This window comes from Delphinus delphis, chromosome 4 (assembly GCF_949987515.2).
Source record: "Delphinus delphis chromosome 4, mDelDel1.2, whole genome shotgun sequence".
Taxonomy (NCBI): Eukaryota; Metazoa; Chordata; class Mammalia; order Artiodactyla; family Delphinidae; genus Delphinus; species Delphinus delphis.
The window spans coordinates 15,747,809-15,772,215 of record NC_082686.1 but is presented as its reverse complement, the minus strand read 5'-3'; the positions used below and the strand labels follow the sequence as shown (position 1 = coordinate 15,772,215).

Genomic DNA, 24,407 nt, shown 5'->3' with positions numbered 1-24,407 from the left:
GAATACTGGGCTATTCATCATTTCTTAGGCCATCTCAGAAATTACATTCCCATCTTCAAGCTTTTTGCTTTTACCATACTGTTTTCTCTATATTAAATGCTTTTCCTCATAAGAAAATCCTGCCTATCTCAAAATAAAATTCCTCCATAAAGTCTCACCTAATCCCCTCAGCCAGATGAACTTTTCCCACTCTGACCGCAGAGCATTATTCCTCTTAATGTGCCACTTTCCAGTTTCCAATGCAAAAAAACCATTATCAGTATCGCTCTTTTCCCTTTATTAGACTGTATGTTATTACAGGACAGGAATCTGACCGTTCTAAACTGTTCATTTTGCAGGTGACTGGCACACAGTGCCTGGCATATGTAAGCATTCCAATATATATTTTGAATTAACTAATGAATGTCCAAAAACTATTTGGTGGGGGTAAATAAAATTATAACATCATTTTAACCTATGCATTAATTTGAGATCTGATATCCAATAATCCGAAAATAAAGTGGACAATTTCTGTAAATTCTGAACCAAGAGTTACAATTGTGATGATACTCACTACAACTGATAGACATAACCAATACTGAAACAACTTTTCTAGAAAAAATCCAAGACAATACTAACCGTCATGCCATTAAATAGCTGTGTACTTGTTTGCACAGAAGATATTTCTTGAAAAGAAAGAACACTGCTAACATACTTGCTTGTAAATCTATCTACAATATTGAAAACACGCTTCTCACTACTATTCCACCACAGCCTAACCATGGCGGGCAAGTCTTTTAATGTCATGTGATAGACTGAACAAGCCAAATGTGGAATATGGTATGGAAGAGTTGAGGTATCTGAGGAAAAAACAAATTCTTAGTTAGTAACATATATTTCTTACATAGAATAACAGACTAATATTAGTATTTTCTTAGAAAATCATTTTCAATTCCTTAACACTAGTGCTCATAAAACAAACATACCAAAGAAACCAGAACTCGAGTATTAGCTTTTTCTCACACATTCAAAATGAACAATCAGAATTGTAAAAATAATGAAAATCCTGAATGACACTGAAAAATCTGCTTAGAAATAGCACTCTTTATTTCACATTAAAGATCACAAATACAGTGAAACACACACACTTCAAAGAGGAGGAAGAATTATAAAGATTCTTTTTCTTATAAATTATGAAAAAGAGTCTGGCCTCCTTTACTTTTCCCAGAGCTCACTGATGTGTTATGCAAAAGTTCTAGAATCCCACCTCAGTACTCACAAGACAAAGTCCCATCCTCAGATCTCCAAGGCATTTAAAAAATTCCTATTCTCAGGAAATCACTTAGAACACTGCGGCCCAGCTAGATGCATGCATGTCTATTCCTTCAGCTAAAATGTGAGCTCCCGGAGTGAAAAATAAATTTTACTTATCTTTGTTTCCCCAACTGAAGACTATTTATTTACAGGCCTACAAAACATACTGTGTAACAAATACTTGTTTACTTAGTAAAAGATAATAGTCTCAACAAAGTAAACTTCAAAAATTAATTAAATTCTTAACAACCTTATGCACAAAATCTAATTATATGTCCTATTTAGAGAAATACGGAAAATCTGGCACTTCAACACTCTCATAGCCAGGACACACATCTGGGATTATTCTCCATGCCCTCAGGATAACCTGATCTGAACCTAGTCTCTAAGAAAGAACACAAACACACATCATACTGACCTCTAATACCCAACTGGAGTTCTTCTGTAAAGAATGTTTTAGGGTCCTTATTGGAGAGCTCAACAGCTGTCTCTGCAAAGGTCGGATTTTCTGGCATAAGCCTGAACAGGTGATAGAGCAATTTATTCAAGCTTTTTGTTTTTCGAAGGTACATTGAATACAGAGCTCGAAGCTGGTGGAGAGTAAACAATTTTTGTTAGGAAACCCAATTAAACGAAGAAAATCAGTAGATATGAACAAACTAACGTGTAACAGACTGTACAAGAACACAATACAAAAATGAATTCATTTGAACACTGAGAATGACATGGAAGAGTCCTATAAAATATATGCCACAGTTTTACTTTCCAGTTGTGTCATTTGAAGGCACTGCTCCCGCTTCTCATAAACTAGCAGAAGTTTTCACTATCCCCTCATTATCAGACATATGCCTCTAACATCTTTCTCAAACTGTCTCCCTGTTGATAAGTTCACATCCACTTGGAGTCTCTGAGCTGAGAAAAATCTATTCACCATTCCCCAGAGACGATTTGCTCACTCTCCTCCCAAATCTTCCACAAGTTCCTTCCACAACATAATCCCTAATCTTTCAAAATTCTGCTTAAAACGAATCCCATTTTTATGGCTGACCTCATGCTATATCAAACATTTCAGCATCCCTTTATGACAGCACAAACTAGTATTTCAAAATGTCTTGGGGTCTTCTCATTAGTTGTTTTATAAATCAGGACATTTCACAAAAAATATGGATTCTTTTTCTGGTTTCTTTTTAAAAAACAGGAAAATTTGGCACCGTTGGGTGTACTACAGGTATCTATGTGAGACATGTGCTTTAGACTTGTTCCTCAGTAATGTAGTTTTCATTCATTAACATTTACCTTGTAGCTCTTTGGTATTTGTACCCGTTTTAAAATTATTTCTTACACTATGTTTCTTCATAGTACAAATATACCATTTTCTGAACACTATGAATGGTCAAATACAAAGATCAAGCCATAGTATTTGGAATTGATTCTTAAAAAAATGATCAAAGAACCTTTACAATGAAGAAATCTGGAGGACACTACCTTTACCAAGTAACCAAACTTAACATCACCAATAAAAGGACAGATGACATTCTGTGCTCCTGAGGTGAGGCACTGAGAATACATCACCACTGTGCAGTAAATACTCTTGATGAAAAGCAACCAGAATCTAATGTTGAGGAAACTGCCAGACAAATCCAAACTGGAAGACAGTCTACAAAATAACTGATCCGGTGAATGACACCAAAGAAAAGTAGAGGAATTATAAGCTAAAGAAATATGACAGACAAATGCAAACATGACCCTTGATTGAAACCTCAATATAGAAGGAAATAAAACTATAAAGGACATCTGACAACTGGGAAAATTTAAATACAAATTAGATAATATTACTGCATTGAAATCAAATTTGAGTGTAATATTTATATTACATTTATGTTGAAACATGTCTTGTTCTTAGGAGACATATGTTTAAATACTTTTGGTAAAGCATCATGATGTCTGCTGTCCACCTTCTCTGTAAATCCGAATATTTTTCAAAATAAAAAGTTGGAAGCAAAGTAGAATTTCTTAAAAAACTTAATACATATAGCATTGGGCTTTTAAAAACCCACGTCTATTACCCAGAAATCACACTCTTAGGTATACAACGCAAGAGAAATGAGAAATATATGTACACCAAAAAAATTTATGCACAAATGCTCACAGCAGCTTTATTCACAATAGGCAAAAAGTGGAAACAACCTAAATGCCCACTGGATGACTGGATAAACAAAATGTGGTATAGTCATACAACGCAATATTATTTAAGCATAAAAAGTAATGCCATACCGATACATGCTATACTACGAATGAATCTTGAAAACATTATGCCATATGAAATAAGCCAGACACAAAAGGCCACATATGTGAAAGGTCCACAGTAGGCAAATCCATAGAGACAGAAAATAGATTAGTGGTTGCCAGTGGCTGGGGAGTTTGAAAGGAAATGGGAAGTGACTGCAGATAGGTAAGGGATTTTTTTGGGGGGTGGAAGGATGTTGAAACTATTCTAAATTTAGATAGTGGTGATAGGTGCACAATTCTGTGAATACACTAGAAACACCAAGCTGTACACTTTAAATAAATTTGATGATATGTGAAATATATCTCAACAAAACTATAAAAAACATACATACAGGTGCGTGCACATGCGCGTGCGTGCACACACACACACCTTTGCTTCTAATGCAATCTGATTCACTAGTTTTAAGAAGAACGTTAAAAACAACTCAGATTAAGGACCAAAGTTTTTTAAAATTTTTCGGTTTGTTTTAAGGATTCCTCTAATTAGTGTTATTTACTGGGTTATGCTGGTTTATCTGTTGACAGCTCAGTTCAATTTCTAGGCTCAGTAAATGCTGCTGTAATGCTTTGTGCCCCCTCCCCCTCCCCCACTCTGGCCTAATGGGAAAGATGAGGCGTGGCCAGATTCCTAATTTCTGAATATACGATAACGAGAACGAAATTCTTACACATAAAAACTTCAATTTGCTGTAGTTTTTTAGAGACCAATAATATTTTAAGAAACAAATTTAAAAGCTTAACAAGGAGCTCTTGAAATACATCATACAGCGAATTAAAATTAGCTCAAATCACAAACATAAGTGGTAGGACTGAAAAGAAATAAAATAATTTGAACATCTAGATCAGTGCTGCCTCTGTGATTTGATTTTCCCCTTAAAAAAATGCAAAAGTGCTTATGTTTCTATATTTATACCAAGGTATGGGTTATTAGCAACATAAATTATAACTTAAGGATTCTAAAAAATTACATTGGAAATGAATGCCAAGATGTTTAGTCACACTTTAAATATGTAATAATTAAGTCTTTTTGTATTAACCTGTCAAAGAAGCCACCTACTTTATTAAACTGATTCAATCAATGTGTTAATCTTTTTAAAAGTGGGAATCTGTCAAAAGAATTTTTAAAAATGGAGTAGATTTCTCCAACTTCCTTCTTAAACATGAGACAACAGAGACACCTAGTGCCTGCTAAAATAATTTGGTCAAAATAATTACAATAGGATATTTTCTATATTTAGCAATAATAGTCTGAATTATATAAGGTAGTATTTCACAGATCTTTCTCTGAACACTGATTTTCAAGTAAGGCAATTTCCAATGATGTAGTAATTGACATCTCCACAAGAGTCAGAAGTTGACCAAAGGAAAAAGAATAGCAAGATCCGATTCTTTTGAAACTCTTTACTGTGGTAGCACAAAATTAAATTATAGAAATCTGGTTTCCTGCAATAAAAGGACTTGGTGGCTACATTCAGTTAGAAAAAAAAAAATAATCTAAGCACATTCCAGAGATTAATTACTTTTGCAAAAAAACTGTGTGTGTGTGTGTGTGTGTGTGTGCGTGTGTGTGTAAAAACCTGTAGGAGGATGAGGAAGCAGAGAGAGAAATAAATTTAGCAGAATGTCTGAAATTAGCCAGATAAGATTAGATTAAAATGTGAGGCATTTCCCCTTTTTTTCCAAAAGGAGGGGAAGAAAAGGGTTTAGGACAGTAACAGAGAAATACATATAGGACAGAACTGCCAAAAGTCGTCTCACTTTATTTACCTGAGATGCAGCAGCTTTGAAGAAAGTAAGTATTAATTTCCAAGTGAGGAGGTATCCCAGAACATAGCAGAAGTCTTCACTCAGTGGCTTAATAGTAACTATCTGTCCAACAGGAATACATCCCAAAACATTTTCTAGTAAGTCTTCTTGAGTGCTAAGAAGAGACATCAGTGCTGCTGGTGGTGACCTAAGAATCAATGATTAAGCACCACAATTTTCTTCATAACTTGTCCCTTAACAAATTGACAGCACGTACGAATTTCAAGCATTTAAAAAAAAATCTTTATTTTCCAAAAAACATTTTAAAAGTCCCCCTTTATAGATTCAGTTTTGACCCCTAATTCACATAGAGGCAGTTACAGAATTTGAAAGACATAAAGTATTATATAAATATATACCTACATTTCCATATTTATAAATATAAAAAAATTAAAATATAATTTTTATATTTATAAATATATAAAATATGCTATAAAATATGAACTCTAGAAGTTAGCACTTAAAGGAAAGACCCTTTTAGAAAACATATATTTCAACCTTCTGTTTTATAGATGAAAAAAAAAATCAGATACCCAGAGAAGCTAAATTATTAGTCTGAAGTCCCTTGGCTAGTCAGGGGAATGATTAGGGCTAACAAATTCTATCAGGTCCTTTATCATCCTATAAAGGGTAAAAAGATCATAAGACTCTATGTTTCTTCAATGAAGTAAATTTTAACATTCACATTAATTCATGACAATGTGAAGTAATTTTCTTCTTTACGGAAGTACTGCACTCATTAACACTTACAGATGAGCTTATAAGATTCTCAAAAAGTGAAATACTTGCGTGCATCTCCTGTCAAACTCTCTTCTCTCTGACATTCTAGCTTGGTTCTCTCCTTTCACCTCTGTGATCTTTCTTCCCTTGTGGCTTCCTACTACCAGTCCATAAACAAGTCTTCTTTAAGCTTCTACCCTTAAGTTTTTACCTTCAATACCACCATCTCATGTACCAACCCTTTTCCATTCCATACCAACCGTCACTAGATTTTACAAACAACAGCTCTCCACTTTCTACACTAACCTCCATGCACTGCTACGACTTCTGGCATGGCGTCCCCCTCTGCTTGCTTCTTCGTACAGTTTAGGCTTTATACTGTTGCCAGAATCAGCTGGTAGTATCCCATCTTCTACCAAACAATGCCCCAACTCCTAGAAAATGTCATTTTGAAGGCCCTTCATTACCCTTCCAGCTTCATCTTCCACTCTACCCTCCTTGCCTACTCCACACATATTCATTTATACTTTTATTCAACAAATGAGCACTATTTATGACTGTTTTAGGCCAAAAAACCTGGGTCTGTGAATACAGTCAGGAACAAGAGACAAAAATGTCTGCCTGCACAGAGCTTATATTCCAGTGGAAGAAGATCTAGACAATTAAAAAATACATTAAATGGCAACTACTCAATATTCCCCAAGCATTTCCTGAACACTCATGCCTCAATGCCTTTGCACATGGTGTTCACACAACTTTTCCCTGCCCTACTAAAGTGCTCCCTAATCTGAAATGTCCAGCATAAATGTCTCTTCCTCACAAGAATGTCTTCTCTTCCTGGCACAGCAGTTGTGTCCCTCTAACATCATCCTTTTTCTTAGCACTTGTCATACACTGTCTTCTATTATAGGGTAATATCATCTAAATTAGATTATAAACTCTTTAAGAAAAATACTGTTTACCTAACACTGTATTCTCCCCTCAATGTTTAATTAATACTTTGCACAAAGGGGTGCACAATGGATTTTTGAATTGATATACTCTTTCCACAGCTCCCATGTGGCCAAAGACAGTTTTACTAAACAGTAGCAAACTGAAAATGATTTAGGAACAATTAAGAAGAGAGAGTAACTATCTCTTTGGGTGAACTCTAAATTTCATTTGTATCTCACAGATAAACTTACAAGATCTGAAGGAACATATACTCTAAATTTAGAGCTTTTGTATTGCCTCAGTCTTCTAAAGTCATTATGATGGATTATGAGAATTTAATAAAGCAAACTACAGATGGTCCCCAACTTACGATGGTTTGACTTACAATTTTTCAACTTTGCAATAGTGTGAAAGCAATAAGCAATCAATAGAAACCATACTAAGAATTTTGGTCATTTCCCAGGCTGGCGATATGCAGTACACTACTCTCTTATGATGCTGGGCAGTGGTGGCGAACTACAGCTCCCAGTCAGCCACGCGATCACACGGGTTAACAACCAATACGCTCACAACCATTCTTACCCGCTTTTCACTTTCTGTATCCAATAAATTACATGAGATATTTAACACTTTATAAGATGGCTCTGTGTTAGATGATTTTTTTTTTTTTTTGGCTGCCTTGGGTCTTCGTTGCTGCGTGCGGGCTTTCTCTAGTTGCAGTGAGCGGGGGACACTCTTCGATGCGGTGCGCAGGTTTCTCACTGCAGTGGCTTCTCTCGTGGAGCACGGGCTCTAGGCGCGCGGGCTTCAGCAGTTGTGGCGCACGGGCTTAGTTGCTCCGCGGCATGTGGGATCTTCCAGGACGAGGGCTTGAATCCGTGTCCCCTGCATTGGCAGGTGGGTTCTTAACCACTGCGCCACCAGGGAAGTCCCCGTGTTAGATGATTGTGCCCAACTGTGGGCTCATGTAAAGTGTTCTGAGGCTGAGTAGGTGAGGTTAAGCTGATGTTCGGTAGGTTAGGGGTGTCAAATGAATTTTTTAAGATTAATTAATCAATTAATTTATTTTCGGCTGTGTTGGGTCTTCGTTGCTGCATGTGGGCTTCCTCTAGTTGCGGCAAGTGGGGGCTACTCTTTGCTGCGGTGCGTGGGCTTCTCATTGCGGTGGCTTCTCTTGTTGGGGAGCACGGGCTCCAGGCACACGGGCTCAGTAGTTGTGACTCACGGGCTCTAGAGCGCAGGCTCAGTAATTGTGGTGCACAGGCTTAGTTGCTCCACGGCATGTGGGATCTTCCCGGACCACGGCTGGAACCCGTGTCCCCTGCATTGGCAGGCAGATCCTTAACCACTGCACCACCAGGGAAGCCCTCAAATGCATTTTTGACTCAACACAATTTTCAACTTACAATGACTTTATTGGGATATAACCCCGTAAGTCAAAGAAGCTTTGTATTAAAAAAAACTTACAAGGCTGGTTCTTCTTCTTCATCTCCATATGACTTTAGATTATCCTGATCATATTGTGGGAATTCAGGCATCAATCTGGAAGTTAGAATATTTAAATTATATTAAATGGTTCATTGTTAAATCATGCTTAAAAGCAAAAAGACCAATACTTATTCTGTAATGAGTATTTTTACTGAGTTTTTTCTGAAATAACCCATTATGGCCAGGACTATCTAAATGTAAACTGTGCATGGAGAACAGTGACCTAAAAGATCAAAAACTTGGCATCCCTGTTATTGAAATGCATAGTCAAGCTTACTCTGTTGTTGTTTTAACTGTGACTTTTTTTAATGACTAAAAGTTAAAGCTAAATATATATTCCATTTTTTTAGAACACCACGACACTGATTCAATTGAAAGAATTCTTACTTGTATAGCATGTGATAAACAGCAATTTGCACAGGCCGAGCTCTGTAAAGGAGTAATGGGGCTAATGTATTTAACAAAGTCTGGAGATACTCTGGCAAGTTTGTTTTTTGGCCAGCAACCAATCTTGCAGGGAGTTTTTGACTCAATAGCTGATCCTTTGGGATATAAGTTAATGTTTCACACATGGGCTTCAGCATTGCATTCTGAAATGATGTTTCAGATGTATCTTTGCTTTCTCCTGATGACAAAAAGGAAAGAAATATTCATACCCCAAAACAAAGTGAGTAATACAGCTTGACCCATTCACAGACAACCAAATGTTACTTAAGAAAATGAAATAAAAACTTGACAAACATTAAAGCAGTCCTAACTAGAAACATGAACTGAATATATATTTCAGATAATCTCAACTATTTAATGACTTCTATTATCTCATCCCTAAAAAAAAAAAAAAAAAGACATGTGAGTTAAAAAAATCTATTCTTGTTATCTGAATTAGTATTATTTTAATTTTCAATGGTCTTCGGATGTCTTGCCATTTTTCAATTCTTGTCTGTAAAGCAGAAGCATATACGATGCTTCTGAGATGCCAAGCTTTCTCTCTGGCTCTTTTACTATTTTGTACTGTGTGACTTAAACATCCAGAGTTGTTTTTTTTTTTTTTTAACTTTTCAACAAGTCATTTTCAATGAATCTCACTATTATTCCCTTTTTCACTTGCCTGTAACAGTCACCAAAAGAGGTAAAAGCAAACTGTGGATGCCTGGAGAAAAAAATTCTTTCCATTCACTGATTAGATTTACAGGAAGACTGCCAGTGGTATCCAGAGTTGTGGAATCAAAAAAAGCACTGAGTTCACAGGTCAAATCACAGCTGACACAGGCAAACAGTTGTACAAGTGGAACAGAATACAATGTCTGATTCTCATTTGTTGTCTGAAGAAACAAAAATTAAATAAGTAAGCAGACTTCTAGAATACTACAAATCAAGGCAATAAAGAAAAGTCCCTTTCATTTCTCTAAATTTGAAAAGAAGCAGGTGAAATGCATAGTCTCAGAAGACATTTATATATTTTACATCAAAATAACTTCGTTTCAAAACTAAATATTAGGAATTATCGGTAGAATCAATCCATTTATTCTAAAATGTTTTTTATTTCTAAAACTATGAAAGAAAATATTATCAATTACCATTTACCAAGTTGAGTACATTAAAAGCACATTTATAATCTTCTCAGGATCCCTATAGGAGCCCTAGTAATTGGGTATTGTTAAACTATTCTAAAATAAGGAAACTGAGGCTCAACTAGGTAAACTTTAATACTCTAAGCCACACAGCTGACAGCAGGCAAAGCAGAGATTCAGACAAATTCAACTCTGACTGACTTGCTATGTGACAGCCCATAAGTATTACACATCTGGTTGCTTTGGGTCATAAAAAGAACACTAATTCCCTCTGAATTTGCTTAATCTTTAATGCATTACTCTGGCAATACTGAAACAGTACATTTTAAGAATAATTTAATTAGAACCAAAAGACCTAAAAACTTGTCATGAAAAGATAAAACCTTAATGGGCTGTACTGCAAATATTATACCAGGATGAGCTAACGGAGAGAACATTTTAAAAGCAATTAGCAGATTTGTTACTGAATGATTTTGACAGACATTAAACCTCAATCATTTTACTGATCTGTCAAGTAGTAGCTGGTGTGGAACATATCTATAAAGTGTTTAAACATTTGCAAAGGAGCTAACTACAATCATTACTTGAAGAAGATTAGCGAATAGTTCTGGTACACAGATATGCACGAAGACCCAGTAGCTGTGATGACCCAGCAGGTTAATTTACCTCCAACCAAGCCAACATGGAGCACATGATGAAGTCCCATTCACTCTCTGCCAAAGGAGATGAGCAGTATTTCAGAAATAGGGAAAGGAACCGGATTATTTCTATATTTACACCGAGTATCTCTGGACTTACTTCTGACAGATTACTGTGATAAAGACAAAAACAAAACAAAACAGTGAAGAATTATATAGACATTCAATTGGAAACATTTAAATCTCATATATTTACAATAGACTGACTGAAATGTCTACCATCTTATTGCTCTACAAAACTGTGACTATAAGATACATAATCTCAGTCCACATCATAAATAGAGGGAAAAAAACTGTATAAAGTATTACCTACCAACTGAAAAGAAAAATATCTTCATGATCTTTCTTCCAGGTTATCAGAATTTTTAATATACCATGTAATAGCTCTCCATCATCTATGCTTTTGGTTTGCAGACAAGAATTGAAAATGGCGAGATGTCCAAAACCTCCTAAAGCAAAATAAAAAATTAAAAATGTTTTAAATTGTATTGCTACTATAAAAAAGAAAGTCTACTTTGAGATAGGTTAAAAACTTTCTTCAGAAGTGTCCAGGTTAAGAACCCTGAAAATTAGGGCTTACATGAAAGAGTCAACAAATGAGCTTATAAACTCCACAGGGCAGGGACCCTGTCTCCACACCCAGTGCAGAAAAGAAAGTTTGGAGGGGAAGCTGGGAAGCAAGTAAATGATACTGTGCATTAAACTAACCTATGCTACTTTTTTGTTTTCTTAAGTATAGTACTTATTCAGCATACCTACCTCTCAAAAAACAAACAAACCCTAGATAGAGTGCTAAGTTAAATAAAGTTGGAAGATAGAACATCCTATTTCATAATTCATACATTCACTCAGTAAGCATCTGCTATGTCTGGAAAGTTCTTAAGAGTTCCCTACTCTTTAGTATCCCTGGTTGCTCCTTATCCTTCAACTCTCAGCTTAAATACTGCCTCCACACTGAAATTCCCAAGTATACAAAGTATGCACCTCCTCATTTCTCTAATATCCCTTATTTGTTGCCTTTATAGCACTAATGTTTACTTGTTTGTTTATTTATTTATTTTGGGGGGAGGAGCTCTACTTTTTTATTATTAAAATTAATAATGTTATATTAGTTTCAGGTATACAACATAGCTTTTCTGATATTTTTATACATTATAAAATGATCACCACTGCAGTAAGACCAGTTACCATCCATCACCATACAAGGTTGTTAAAATATTATTGACCTTATTCCCTAGCTGTACATGTTTACTTATTTATTATCTTAATTAGAAAGTAAGCTCCGTGAAAGCAGGAACCTTGTCTGTTTTACTTACCACTAGCCTATGTCCCCCTAGCATGATGCTTGAGATCCAGAGACATTTATTTTGACTGATTAAATGAAGAAGAACAAATAAATGAGTGAATACAAGGTACACTGTTAGATGCTGGGGAGAGAAAGCTGAACAAAGTCCAGTCTCTGAAGGGACTCATCTAGCAGTATTGGCAGACTTAAAAACAAATTAGAATATAATATGGACACAAACTGAGAGCCCAGAACAGGAAATCAGATTTGAGTCAGAAGAGGCTTCCTAAAGTTGGTGTGTGAACTGGGATTTATCAAAAGATCAAAGTCTGCAAGCCTAGAAAAGGGACACTCCAAGGAATGCTAAGGCACAAAGTTGTAAGAAAGTATAGTGTTCAAAATTCATGAGAATTTAGCGTGGTCAGGGTCCAGGATGGAAGCAAAAGAGGTAAAACCGGAGAAATCAGTTGCAGTAAGATTGTAAAATGTCTTATAGGCCAAACTAAGGACTTAGGATTTTATCCTGCAGGTAAATGGGAACCAAGGAAAAAAGCAAAAATTAATTAATTAATAACAACGTAATCTTCCTTTAAAGGCTGAGGAAGAATTTTTTTAAAAAATCTTCCTGACAAAATAGAAGAGGCTCAAGTTCAATCAGAAACAACTGATTTTCTAATAACTGAAAAGCATTTCTTAGCTAATTCTGTTTTGTCACTTTGGCTGGAAGAGCAAAATTGACTGTCAAATCTTAAAAACATTCCCCTTCCTGTTGGCCTCTGCACAGCTGGGCACCTCTGGTCTGTGCGAACAGCACATAATTGTGTGGCACCGCGGTCCTGTCTCCTGCCCCTTCCCCCTCTCTGCCATCCTTCAGTTATAACCCGTGCTGGAGAAATAACCTACACCTCCATCAGGTAATCCTCTCTTCCATGCACAATAAGTTCAACTGTATCCCTGTTCCAGAACTGCAAATCCCAACCTAATCCCACAGTTTAACTACATAAGGGAGCTCAACGGTAAAGCTTAATGCCACAAAAGTTTATTTTTGACACCGGCTGGCCCTTTGTGCTATCAAGGCAATTCTGTTTCATTATGTTCTTTGATGGACATATTCTTCTTCCACTATTTCAAACTTTCCCTACCCTTCTTAAAATCTACAATCCAGTTTTTACTTATTAAATGACCTAAAGAGACATGAAGCCATGAAGTTCCCAACCCCCTCTATACCTACATGTGCGTCCATCCTACACCTCTCCTTATCTTGTCTCCACCTATACGTGGTTGGTATCTTCTAACTGCTCTAGATCCAGCCCTACATGCCCTCCCCTCTCACCTTCTCAGTGGGAGCTATCATCAGTTATTCCGTCTCTATTTTCTATTCCCCCTCCGTCCCCACATGTATTTCCCCTTTGACCTTGTGTTCATCTCCAGCTTTCACCTCTTTCAAAGTCCCTTTCTGCCAAACACGCAGAACAGACTATCTGCTCCCATTTTCTCACCACTATTCATTCCAACAATGCCAAAGCCAATGGCTGAACTGTGGCATTTAACGGGTGATGAATATTACCTAAAACTCTGCTTTTGCTTATCTTTTTTTTTCTTTAGTCCTTATTCTCAAATGTGCCTCCATCCACATACCTATTAAATCTATGTACTGGTGATCCCTTGATGTTCTTTTCACTCTTCAATCTCCCTAAACAAGCTCATACTCATTTATAGGTTATACTATCACCTACATGACATGAACTTTGAAAGCAGTATTTCCATCCAGCCAATAGTCTATTGCTTACTGACAATCTCCATTTTAGTATTTATTCCAAAGACCCCTTAACCTAATGTGTCTGAAACTCAACATTAGCTCCCTGTATACTCCTTCCCCATGCTCCTTCCAATACTCAAGTCTCCTATAGGGTTTCCTATAAGGCCTAAAGGTACTTCCATATACCCAATCCAGAAATATAATCACAGAACCCCATCAATTCTACTTCCTGCATCTTTCATTTCCATCTCTTTTCCATCTGTGCCTTGATTCAAGCTCTCTTATCTCTCATCATGATTATTCCCATAGCTCTCTACCTAGTCTTCTGCCCCTAATCTCTCTTCTCTCACATTCACCCTTCACACAGTTGTCAAAATAATCTTTCTAACGTAAATGTGATAGTCTTACTACCTTCCTATCTAACTTGGGCCAATAGCTCCTTACCTCCTACCACTTAAAGTCCAAACTCCATAACTGACAAAACTAGGCCTTTATGATCTGTTCTTCAAAAATCCATATTCTTGTGAACCCTAACAGCTCTGTCCCCAACTTTCTACCTTAAATGCCAACCAAAATGAACTATCTACATTCTCCTATGTTTTTGTGTACCTGGAATACCTTTCCCAGTCGTGTCCATATGGAAAACTATCTTTCATCACTCCGTTGAAATATTTCTCTTTGTGAAATAGCCAGAACACCTCAAAGCAAAGTGGAAAACTCCTTTTCTGCACTTCCACACATATGACATCTTTTTGCTACGTCAGTTATCATACAACTTTATGTCTACCTTCTCTACAAAAGGAACTGCCACATAGCCAGGGTCAGTAAGTGCTTGTTAAATTAATAAGCAAATGAACTAATAGAGTACAGAATGTCCGAAAAGTTTAAAACATAACAAAAGCTGTTCCCTCTTTTGCCTTTGTAAGTTCAATCACTGGTTGACTAGGGAGAGATGACGCACAGCTAAAATAAGCTATACATGGAAAAGAAATGATTAGAGGATATCTGTGGTTATGAATCTTCCCGTAAGGCAGCAGCATTTCTGACCTGCAAAATGGTAACAGCCACTCTCCAATGACACTCGTCCTACTGAGTCAACTTGTTATATAGCAAAAGTATAAACTAGGGAAAAAATTAACTATAATTCATCTCTGCTAGATTTGGATTTAGATATTAAGAAACACTTCTTTCATCTCAAGCAATAATTAGTGAAATATTTATTACCAAGCAACTAACCATTAATACTGCAAACATCTTCCTTGGTCCAGGCCAAAAGGGCAGGTATACATTGAGCAATGAATTCTTTCTTGTCTTCTTTTGACAAAAATGGACAGAGACTTTGAATGGTATGCATATTACCTTCTGTTAGTGGAAAAAAACTGTTTAAAGAACAAAAAAAAGGTATGAATTATATTTATCCTAAATAGTTATTTCAGAAAATTCTTCTTATTCAGACTATTCAGAAAGACTAGTATTTCCACTATATAAAATAATTGTAGAGAAAAAAAAGAAACTAGGAAAGAGACTGACACTTGCTGAGTCTGGATGACGAACTGTGGATAATTATTTTTTGCTGCTTCTTTCTCTTTTTCACATGTTTCTAATTTTTAAAATAACTTTCACCATGTATAATTTTTTTAAATTATACATGATTATGCTCTCTTTAAGAGTCTACTGGTTCAATTTAAAGAGTACCAGTTGCATGTTGTTTGTATGAACTGATATTCATATATGTGCATATATAGTTGGGTTTTATTTACCTAAGTTTTGTATTATTTGCCACTTATATACTTTGTAGATTGTTTTTTATATCTTTATTGGAGTATAATTGTTTTACAACGTTGTGTTAGTTTCTGTTGTACAACTAAGTGAATCAGCTATACATATACATATATCCCCATATCCCCTCCCTCTTGAGCCTCCCTCCCATCCTCCCTGGACCAGGGAAGTCCATTCTTTCCACTTTAAAGCTATATAACTAGATTAAAAACAAAACCAGGGACTTCCCTGGTGGCGCAGTGATTAAAGATCTGCCTGCCAATGCAGGGGACACGGGTTCGAGCCCGGGTCCGGGAAGATCCCACGTGCCGCGGAGCAACTAAGCCGGTGCAACACAGCTACTGAGCCTGCGCTCTAGAGCCCGTGAGCCACAACTACAGAGCCCGCGTGCCACAACTACTGAAGCCCGAGTGCCTAGAGCCCGTGTTCTGCAAAAAGAGAAGCCACTGCAATGAGAAGCCTGCGCACCGCAAGGAAGAGTAGCCCCCACTCACCGCAACTACGGAAAGCCCGTGCGCAGCAATGAAGACCCAACGCAGCCAAAAATAAATTAAAAAAGAAACCCCCCAATATTCCACACTATCATAATTTAACTATTTCCCTGTTAGTGGACATTTAGGTTTTTCCCCCAAAATTTTTGCTCTTACAAATAATGCTGTAATAACTGTCTTCGAGCAGATACTATTCTGCATATGTGCAAATACCTCTTCAGGCTAGATTCCTGGAAGTAGAATTGCAAAATCAAAGGATTTGAGTGTATTATATTTTGATAATTTCAAGTTGCTTTTCAAAAAAGCATAATCAATTTACATTTTCACTAAAAATGTACAAGCTTGGTTTGCTACACACTTAATGACTCTTTTTAATTCCTGGCAATATGGTAGATAAAATATACTACTTTTAATTTGTATTTCTTTCGTATTTCACATTTCATAAATGAATTATCTTTGCCTATTTCACCTATGAATTACCTGTTCAAGTCCTAGACACATTCTTCAATTTGAATAGTTTTATTAATAGAAGCTATTTATATATTATGAATATTAATTCTTTATTAATTTGCAAGTGTTTTCTTCCATTTTGCGACCTGCCCTTTAACCTTTGCTTACTGTACTTTTATCATACAGAAGTTTTCTTTTTAAATTGTGGTAAAGTACACATTATGTAAAATTTACCATATTAAAGTGTACAGTTCAGCAGTGTTATGTTCATTCACATGGTTGTGCAACCAATCCCCACATTTTCATTCACAAAACTGAAACTCTATCCATTAATTAAGAACTCTCCATCTCCCTTCCCTTCAGCTCCTGACAACCATCATTCTACTTTCTGTCTCTATGAATTTGACTATGCTACGTACCTCATATAAGTGGAATCATACAGTATTTGTCTTTTTGTGACTGTTTTCACTGAGCTTATGTCCTCAAGGTTCATCCACATTTTTTTTAACATCTTTATTCGAGTATAATTGCTCTACAATGGTGTTAGTTTCTGCTGTATAACAAAGTGAACCAGCCATACATATACAAATATCCCCGTTCTCCTCCCTCTGGCGTCTCCCGCCCACCCTCCCCATCCACATTTTAACATGTCAGAATTTCCTTCCTTTTTAAGGCAGAATAATATTCCACTATATCCATTATATGTATATACCACATTTTTGTTTATCCATTTATCTGCTGATGGGCACAAAGGTTTTTGTTTTTACAAAATCAGGTATCTATTGTTTCTTTTATGGATTCTGGGTTTGTGCTTTGCTTAAGATCTTCCCCATGCCAAGATTATACAGTCTCATTTTCCCCTAATACTTTTATAGGTCTGTTCTTTACATTTAGTTTTCATCTGGGCTTTACTTTTATGTATAATGTAAGGGAGTGGGTCTCACAATTTTTTTCAAACACATGTCCAATTTTCCTAATGTCATTTATTATTGACTCATCTCACTGATTTGAAAGACCACCTGTATCAAAAACTAAATTTTCATATATGTGTGGACTGGTTTCTGGACTCTATTTTGATCCAGTGATCTGCGTGTTCACCAATTTCATAGTGCTTAATTATTATTTTGGTAGGGCAAGTCCTTTTCACTTTTCTCTTTCATAAATGTCCCAGCTATTCTTAAGCATTTTCTTCCTTCAAATGCATACTATGTTTAGAACAGTTTGTCAAGTTTTTCAAAAAATGGTGCTGAAATTTTGATTGACATTACACTGAAATTATAGATACAACAATTTTTATAATGTATCTTCCCACCTTCTTTTGTGATCTTAAGTTTTACAATTTTAAATTTTTGTTAAATTTATTTCTGGGTATTTACAGTTTTGTTGTCATTGTGAACAGAATTTCTTTTTTCCTATGCCCTTTTTTAACTGATTATTACTGGTGAATAAGAAAGATATTGACTTCTGTATGTCAAGTATATGTCCATCTCATTTGCAATTACTTTTAATAGTTATTTAGTTAATTCCCTATGACTTTTATAATCAGAAAAATATTAAAAATTATGCTGAATAAAAAAAGCTAATATCAGGACTTCCCTGGTGGCGGTGGTTAAGAATCTGCCTGTCAATGCAGGGCACACGGGTTTGACCCCTGGTCCAGGAAGATCCCACATGCCGTGGAGCAACTAAGCCCGTGTGCCACAACTACTGAGCCTGCGCTCTAGAGCCCGCGAGCCACACCTACTGAAGCCCACGCACCTAGAGCCCGTGCTCTGCAAAAAGAGAAGCCACTGCAATAAGAAGCCCACGCACCGCAATGCAGAGTAGCCCCCGCTCCCCACAACTAGAAAAAGCCCACGCACAGCAACGAAGGCCCAACGTAGCCAAAAATAAATTAAATTACTTAAAAAAAAAAGCTAACATCAAAAGATCATATGCTATATGACTCTGTTTATATAACATTCCCAAATGATAAAATTATATAGAGAACAGATTATTGTTTGCCAGAGGTGAGGAGAATGGTAAGAGGGGAGGTGGCTGAGGCAAGAAAGGGTAACATAGGGGATCCTTATGATAAAACTATTCTGTAGCTTGCAATGTGGTGGTGGTAACCCACACAGAACACACACACAAACACGTGAGTGCAAGTAAACTTGGTCAGTGAATTGTATCAACGCCATTCTCTTGGTTGTGAAATTGTACTAAAGTTATACAAACTGGTACCACTGGAAGAAACTGAATGAAAGGTACACAGAATTTCTTTGTATTTTTTATAATTGCATGTGAACCTATAATCCACATTAATAACTGAACTCAAAATAATATATTTAGGACTTCCCTGGTGGCACAGTGGTTAAGAATCCACCTGCCAATGCAGAGGACACAGGTTCGAGCCCTGGTCCGGGAAGATCCCACATGCCGCGGAGCAACTAAGCCCATGTGCCACAACTACTGAGCCCACGCTCTAGAGCCGGCGAGCCACACCTACTGAGCCCACGTGCCACAACTACTGAAGCCTGTGCACCTAGACCTGTTTTCTGCAAAAAGAGAAGTCACCACAATGAGAAGCCTGTGCACCACAATGAAGGGTAGCCCATGCTCATCACCAACTAGAGAAAGCCTGCGTGCAGCAACAAAAACCCAATGCAGCCAAATAAATAAATTTATATATATATAAATTCTTCTAAAATATAGTTTTAAATTTTTAAATAAGATTAAAAATATCAAAATTTAGCTTACAACTCTACTGCACCAGAATACATACACACACACACACACACACACACACACACACACACAATTTCTGAATTCTTCTTGGTAAATCAGTAAATTCAAAATGCCTCTTGGTAAATTTCAGCTAGGTGTTTAATCCGAATGTTCAGCTTCTCTAGTATGATCAACTCTAGTACATCTCTAGTATGTCCAACCTCACTATTTGTCTTAAGAACACATTTATTGCGTTTTTAGAATATTCTTCAATAGGATGATCCTTATTTAAGAGTAAGTAACCTTTTTTTTTAATTTAGTTCTTTTAATTTATTTTTTATTGAAGTACAGTTGAATTACAATGTTGTGTTTATTACTGCTGTTCAGCAAAATGACTCAGTTATACATATATATACATTCTTTTCATATTCTTTTCCATTATGGCTTATCACAGGATATTGAATAAAGTTAAGAGTAAGTAACTTTCCTTATCATTTCCATTTAGAAAATAAAATGATGCAAGAAGGATAGGGAAGGGGAAAAGATAGATTTTACCAGAGAGATTTCTGGGGAAAATAGAACATGTTTATGAAATGTTAATTATTTAAAGCACGTATAAAATTCCTCAACAAAATGTTATAAGGTTAAAAATGCTTATTAAAAAAAAGACGTGTCGCAACCTAATGCAATTTAAATTGTTAAGTCTCATTTTCTTTAATTTCCTCATTTCCTAAGTCTTGTTTTCCTGACTCATTAGAGACTGTTTGTTAGTTTGGGGTTGCCAAAGTGACCACTCATAATAAATTTCAAAGTAAAAGTATTTTCAATAAGAATACCCTTCTTTTCTCCTATAATGCCGTTTTACTTCATCAGATGAAACACTTCGGGAAAGGATCAACTTAGCAATAATAAGAGACCAAAGGGTGCCATTTTCCCTGGATCTAAAAGAGGAAAAAAAATTCCGTTTTTAAAGTGTACTTAAGAGTTTTAAACAATGCTTACCTGGATTCCTTATACAGAACTAAATAAATCACCTTGTAAGGGTATCAATTCACACAGCACTTCTGCACCCAAACAACTGCTGTTACCAAAAGGATTGGGAACTTAACTTCTGAAACTCCTTTACAGTTGATATTGAGCTCTCATCCAAGGCAATCCCAAAGCCCCTCAAGTTCCAATAGGGGAGATGACCTTAAAGATTAAGCTTGAGGACCAGAGGTTGCAGCTGGAAAGAGGACATATCCCAGAGGACACCGAGGATTGTTGAAGTTGAGAAAGCAAGGAGGTATTGATATCCACTGAGGAAAGTTCTGAGTGTCAAGTATGTAGAGTGGGACTGGAAAGGAAGACCTGTTCAGCCTGGGGCCTCTGATACTGCAAAGCATACGAAAAATACTACAGGCAAGTGAAAAACTCTTCAAGAGAGCAGTTCAACACAGTAATTTCAATGAGCTAACCATCAAACTGCTATAACCTCTACAATAACTCTGTTTTCATACCTACTTCCTCGTCTAGGGGAGAGGGTGTTGTGGTTATGATATTAAGACACACCTGCAACAACATGCAAGGTAAAAGGTTAAATTTAGAGTAGTGGAAGGATGGGTTACATATGTCAAATTAAAATAACTTCTACAGGATTGTCATCTGGCCCTTGAATGTATTTATGGATTTAATAACACAGGCAAAGTCCAAATATCTCACCAGAAGAGTAAATCAAGTACTTAGTATCCACAAAGTATTTATCATTAAGAATTGGGATTAATTTAGATAAACTCTCTGATTCAAAGATTAGCATGAAGTGGGCTTACATTTTAAAGACACAAGCCATAAACTAGCAAAACAGTCATAAAAAAATGGAAATTGAAAGAGATTCTTACCTGTTAAATAACAGCTGTAAAAGGCCAGAAGTATTACCAAGTCCACATAAGTTATCATATGTAATATTCATTTTTTGAAGCATTTCACAAAATCCAGTTAGAAAAATAGGTGGATTGTCTAATTCTTCATACCACTGCAATGAATAGAGCAGTTCTGCAACTAACAGAATGGACAACACATTATTGAGTATACTTTGTGAACAGACCTTTGAACTGTTTTCACTTGTCCCCCCCATTCCCTAACATTGTTATGCCCACTAATTTCAAAATATCTATGAACTGGGACTTCCCTGGTGGTCCAGTGGTTAAGACTCTGCACTTCCAATGCAGGGGTCACTGGTTTGATCCGTGGTCGGGGAACTAAGATCCCACATGCTACGTAGCGCAATCAAGCAATCAATAATCTGTGAACTGATTTTCCACTATTTGATGTTCAAGTACGGGGAACTAAGATCCCACATGCCGCATAGCACAGCCAATCAATCAATCAATCAATATCTATGAACTGATTTTCAACTATTTGATGTTCAACTATAATGAAAGCTGAGAATACCTAATACAAAATATCACTCCTCTCCCAAACATTACTTGGTCCCTTTTCTGATTAGTTAAGAATGTGACAGTAACCTAAGTTATCAGAGAGAGATACTGGAAGAATCTTCCTACTATTTTTGCCACAAATGATAAGAAGTTGCATCCAGGATAAACAACTAAGTGACCCAAGACCTGAGAAGTTCAAGTCAATGTGTTAAGAAATGGGAGAGGGGCTTCCCTGGTGGCGCAGTGGTTGAGAGTCCGCCTGCCAATGCAGGGGACACGGGTTCATGCCCCGGTCCAGGAAGATCCCACATGCTGCGGAGCGGCTGGGCCCGTGAACCATGGCCGCTGAGCCTGCGCGTCCGGAGCCTGTGCTCTGCAACGGGACAGGCCAAAACAGTGAGAGGCCCGCGTACCGCAAAAAAAAAAAAAAGAAAAAAGAAATGGGAGAGGGCACGATCTAGTACACAGGGCATGGGCCTAGGTGACAGACTAGTCTGGATTCAAATGAGCTGCACACATCGTTATCAGCTAGGATAATACAAATCTACCTCACGGGACTACTGTGAGAAGTAAATGACCAAGTATCACAAAACCTGGCATGTCACAGGTTTTCAATACATAATTAGTCACAACTCTCTTTTATAAAGCCAGGTATGGATTTTGGAGTTAGAAGACTTGAAACCTCGTTCAAAAATCAAATCCCATCCCTTGCAAGTTCCAGATAAGAAAAACAACAAAAATTATTACTCTAATTTCCATTGTTGTTTTTGGACAGATTCACTCTATGAGTAAAGTAAAGAGCAGGCTAATCTCCTCGACCTCAACTGCACGTGGAGTTCGCTCACCACGAGAGGTGTTCCAGCTTTCTTCCACAGAGCACAATATTCTCCTCTGCTAGTAACTGTACTCAGCTGAGGGCTCACAATCAAAACTGATACAGGAATTATGCAAGTCCTTTCAGGCCATTTTGTACAGGTCACACTGCTACCTACAATTCTACACCATTTCCTGGAATGGGGGAATTTTTAAATCCTTCTGAAATTCAACATTTGAAGCTCCACTTGCTGGGAAAAAAAATTATTGCCCTATACAAGGGTAGATTGATTCAAAGTTAATTGAAAATTCAGAATCCTTGATGAAACACAAGACTCACTTAACCATTTTCTTTAGGGTTATGTGCCATAGGATGCGCTTATATTGATGTCATGCCAACTAGAGTAACATCTTATATCAAACTCTGCTCTATTGCTAACAAGACTACAGCAAGATATTCAGTATGATTCCATTTGATTTGCAATTTAACATTCATCTCTTAAGTGTCCTCAAGTTTCTCATTGCTAAAATAATTAAAAGGAGCTGAGGATTTTTGATTCTTTAAAGATTTAGATTGAAGTATAATCAAAATTATTTCAAAATTACATTTTAATTACTTCAAGGTTTATATGTATTTATCTGAATGCTCATATATACTTACTTATTTTCTCAAGCTCATTATTTTCTAGGACTATTTCCTTTTTCAGTGCAACTAATATCATTTTGCTCAATAATGCTGAAGTACACAAATGGCTGGGAAGTTTCTTTGTATCTTGTTCTTTAAAATCTGTTTTGAAACACTCATAATTCAAACTCAGTCTTCCTTCTAAAAGAGGTCTATGCAACCACTATAAAAAAAGAATACATTAAATTATACACAAAAGCATTCAATAGTTCAATTAATTACTACTTCTGCAATTAAGAAGCGAACAAAAATAAAGTTATTAAAATATCTTCAAAATGTTATTAGAATAACTTCAAAAATGAAGCTATTGCTAGTTTACTAGTAAAACCACAGAAGCCTAGAAGTTTGGTTTCTACGAACAGAAATTATCAACGTGTGTGTTTCTTTAGGATCCCTTCAGGACAGAACAAGGTCTTATTTACCTTGTACCATGGCAACTGCCAAGTGTCAACTGGTAACTTGCAAACAGCAAACACCCAACACAGGAGCATTCAAAGGCAGAAACGCAAAGTAAGATACTCATTTCATTTACTTTTTTTCTTCCCCAGAATAAAATTAAAATATTTAAGCTTGCATGAAATCCAAACTTCAGAATAAAATAAGTACTCTCCAATCTCAAACATACCTGCATAGGAAGAGACTGTCTCATCTTTTCCCATTCGCTGTTGTCTGGCATTACACTTCCTATATAAACTCCCAGAAGATAAGTATCTTCACTCTCTAGAAGCGCATTTAGCAAATCATCAACAGCAGACAAGAGGACCTGAAGACTGAAAATAATGCAAATAACTTAACCACTACAGTTATGTTATAACCAATTTGAATACCCTGGTATACATTAAATACCCTACGGAAGATAGGGTATTTAATGAACAAAAAAGACAATTCAAAATAAAAGTAAATCGTCTCTCTCTCCACCCTCCCCTCGTGACTTACACACAATCAAACAGGGGATTTTATCCAACATTTTATAATTGAAATCAAGTGCTGCTTCTAGTTCAGAAAGAAGGTGAATGACCTATTTCAGATCAGATATTTCTGAAATATAGCTACTTTATTCCATTAAAAGAGTATGATAATCAGAAAAAGATTTAACCCAACCCCAGTAGCTCTGGATGCATTCTCTTAGTTTTCATTTTTATATATGGATTTAGGCATGAAATGTGAAATACATCTGCAATTCAACGCCTTACAACAGTGGCTACCAGACTCCCCCAAAAAATA

At 36.5% G+C, this 24,407-nt stretch overlaps 1 protein-coding gene across 1 annotated transcript in view; it reads right to left on the bottom strand.

Annotated features, from left to right (window-relative positions):
• LTN1 (listerin E3 ubiquitin protein ligase 1) overlaps nucleotides 1-24,407 on the bottom strand; it is a 65,229-nt gene that overhangs the window by 6,116 nt on the left and 34,706 nt on the right. Inside the window, exons 15-27 of the mRNA XM_060010428.1 lie at nucleotides 23,809-23,953; nucleotides 23,160-23,346; nucleotides 21,146-21,305; nucleotides 20,105-20,209; nucleotides 15,079-15,221; nucleotides 11,112-11,247; nucleotides 10,767-10,911; nucleotides 9,638-9,851; nucleotides 8,917-9,154; nucleotides 8,509-8,583; nucleotides 5,350-5,536; nucleotides 1,712-1,883; nucleotides 619-839 (exon numbers count right to left, since the gene is read on the bottom strand). Coding sequence (XP_059866411.1) covers nucleotides 619-839; nucleotides 1,712-1,883; nucleotides 5,350-5,536; nucleotides 8,509-8,583; nucleotides 8,917-9,154; nucleotides 9,638-9,851; nucleotides 10,767-10,911; nucleotides 11,112-11,247; nucleotides 15,079-15,221; nucleotides 20,105-20,209; nucleotides 21,146-21,305; nucleotides 23,160-23,346; nucleotides 23,809-23,953 — 2,128 coding nt within the window. The remainder of the gene's footprint in view (nucleotides 1-618; nucleotides 840-1,711; nucleotides 1,884-5,349; nucleotides 5,537-8,508; nucleotides 8,584-8,916; nucleotides 9,155-9,637; nucleotides 9,852-10,766; nucleotides 10,912-11,111; nucleotides 11,248-15,078; nucleotides 15,222-20,104; nucleotides 20,210-21,145; nucleotides 21,306-23,159; nucleotides 23,347-23,808; nucleotides 23,954-24,407) is intronic.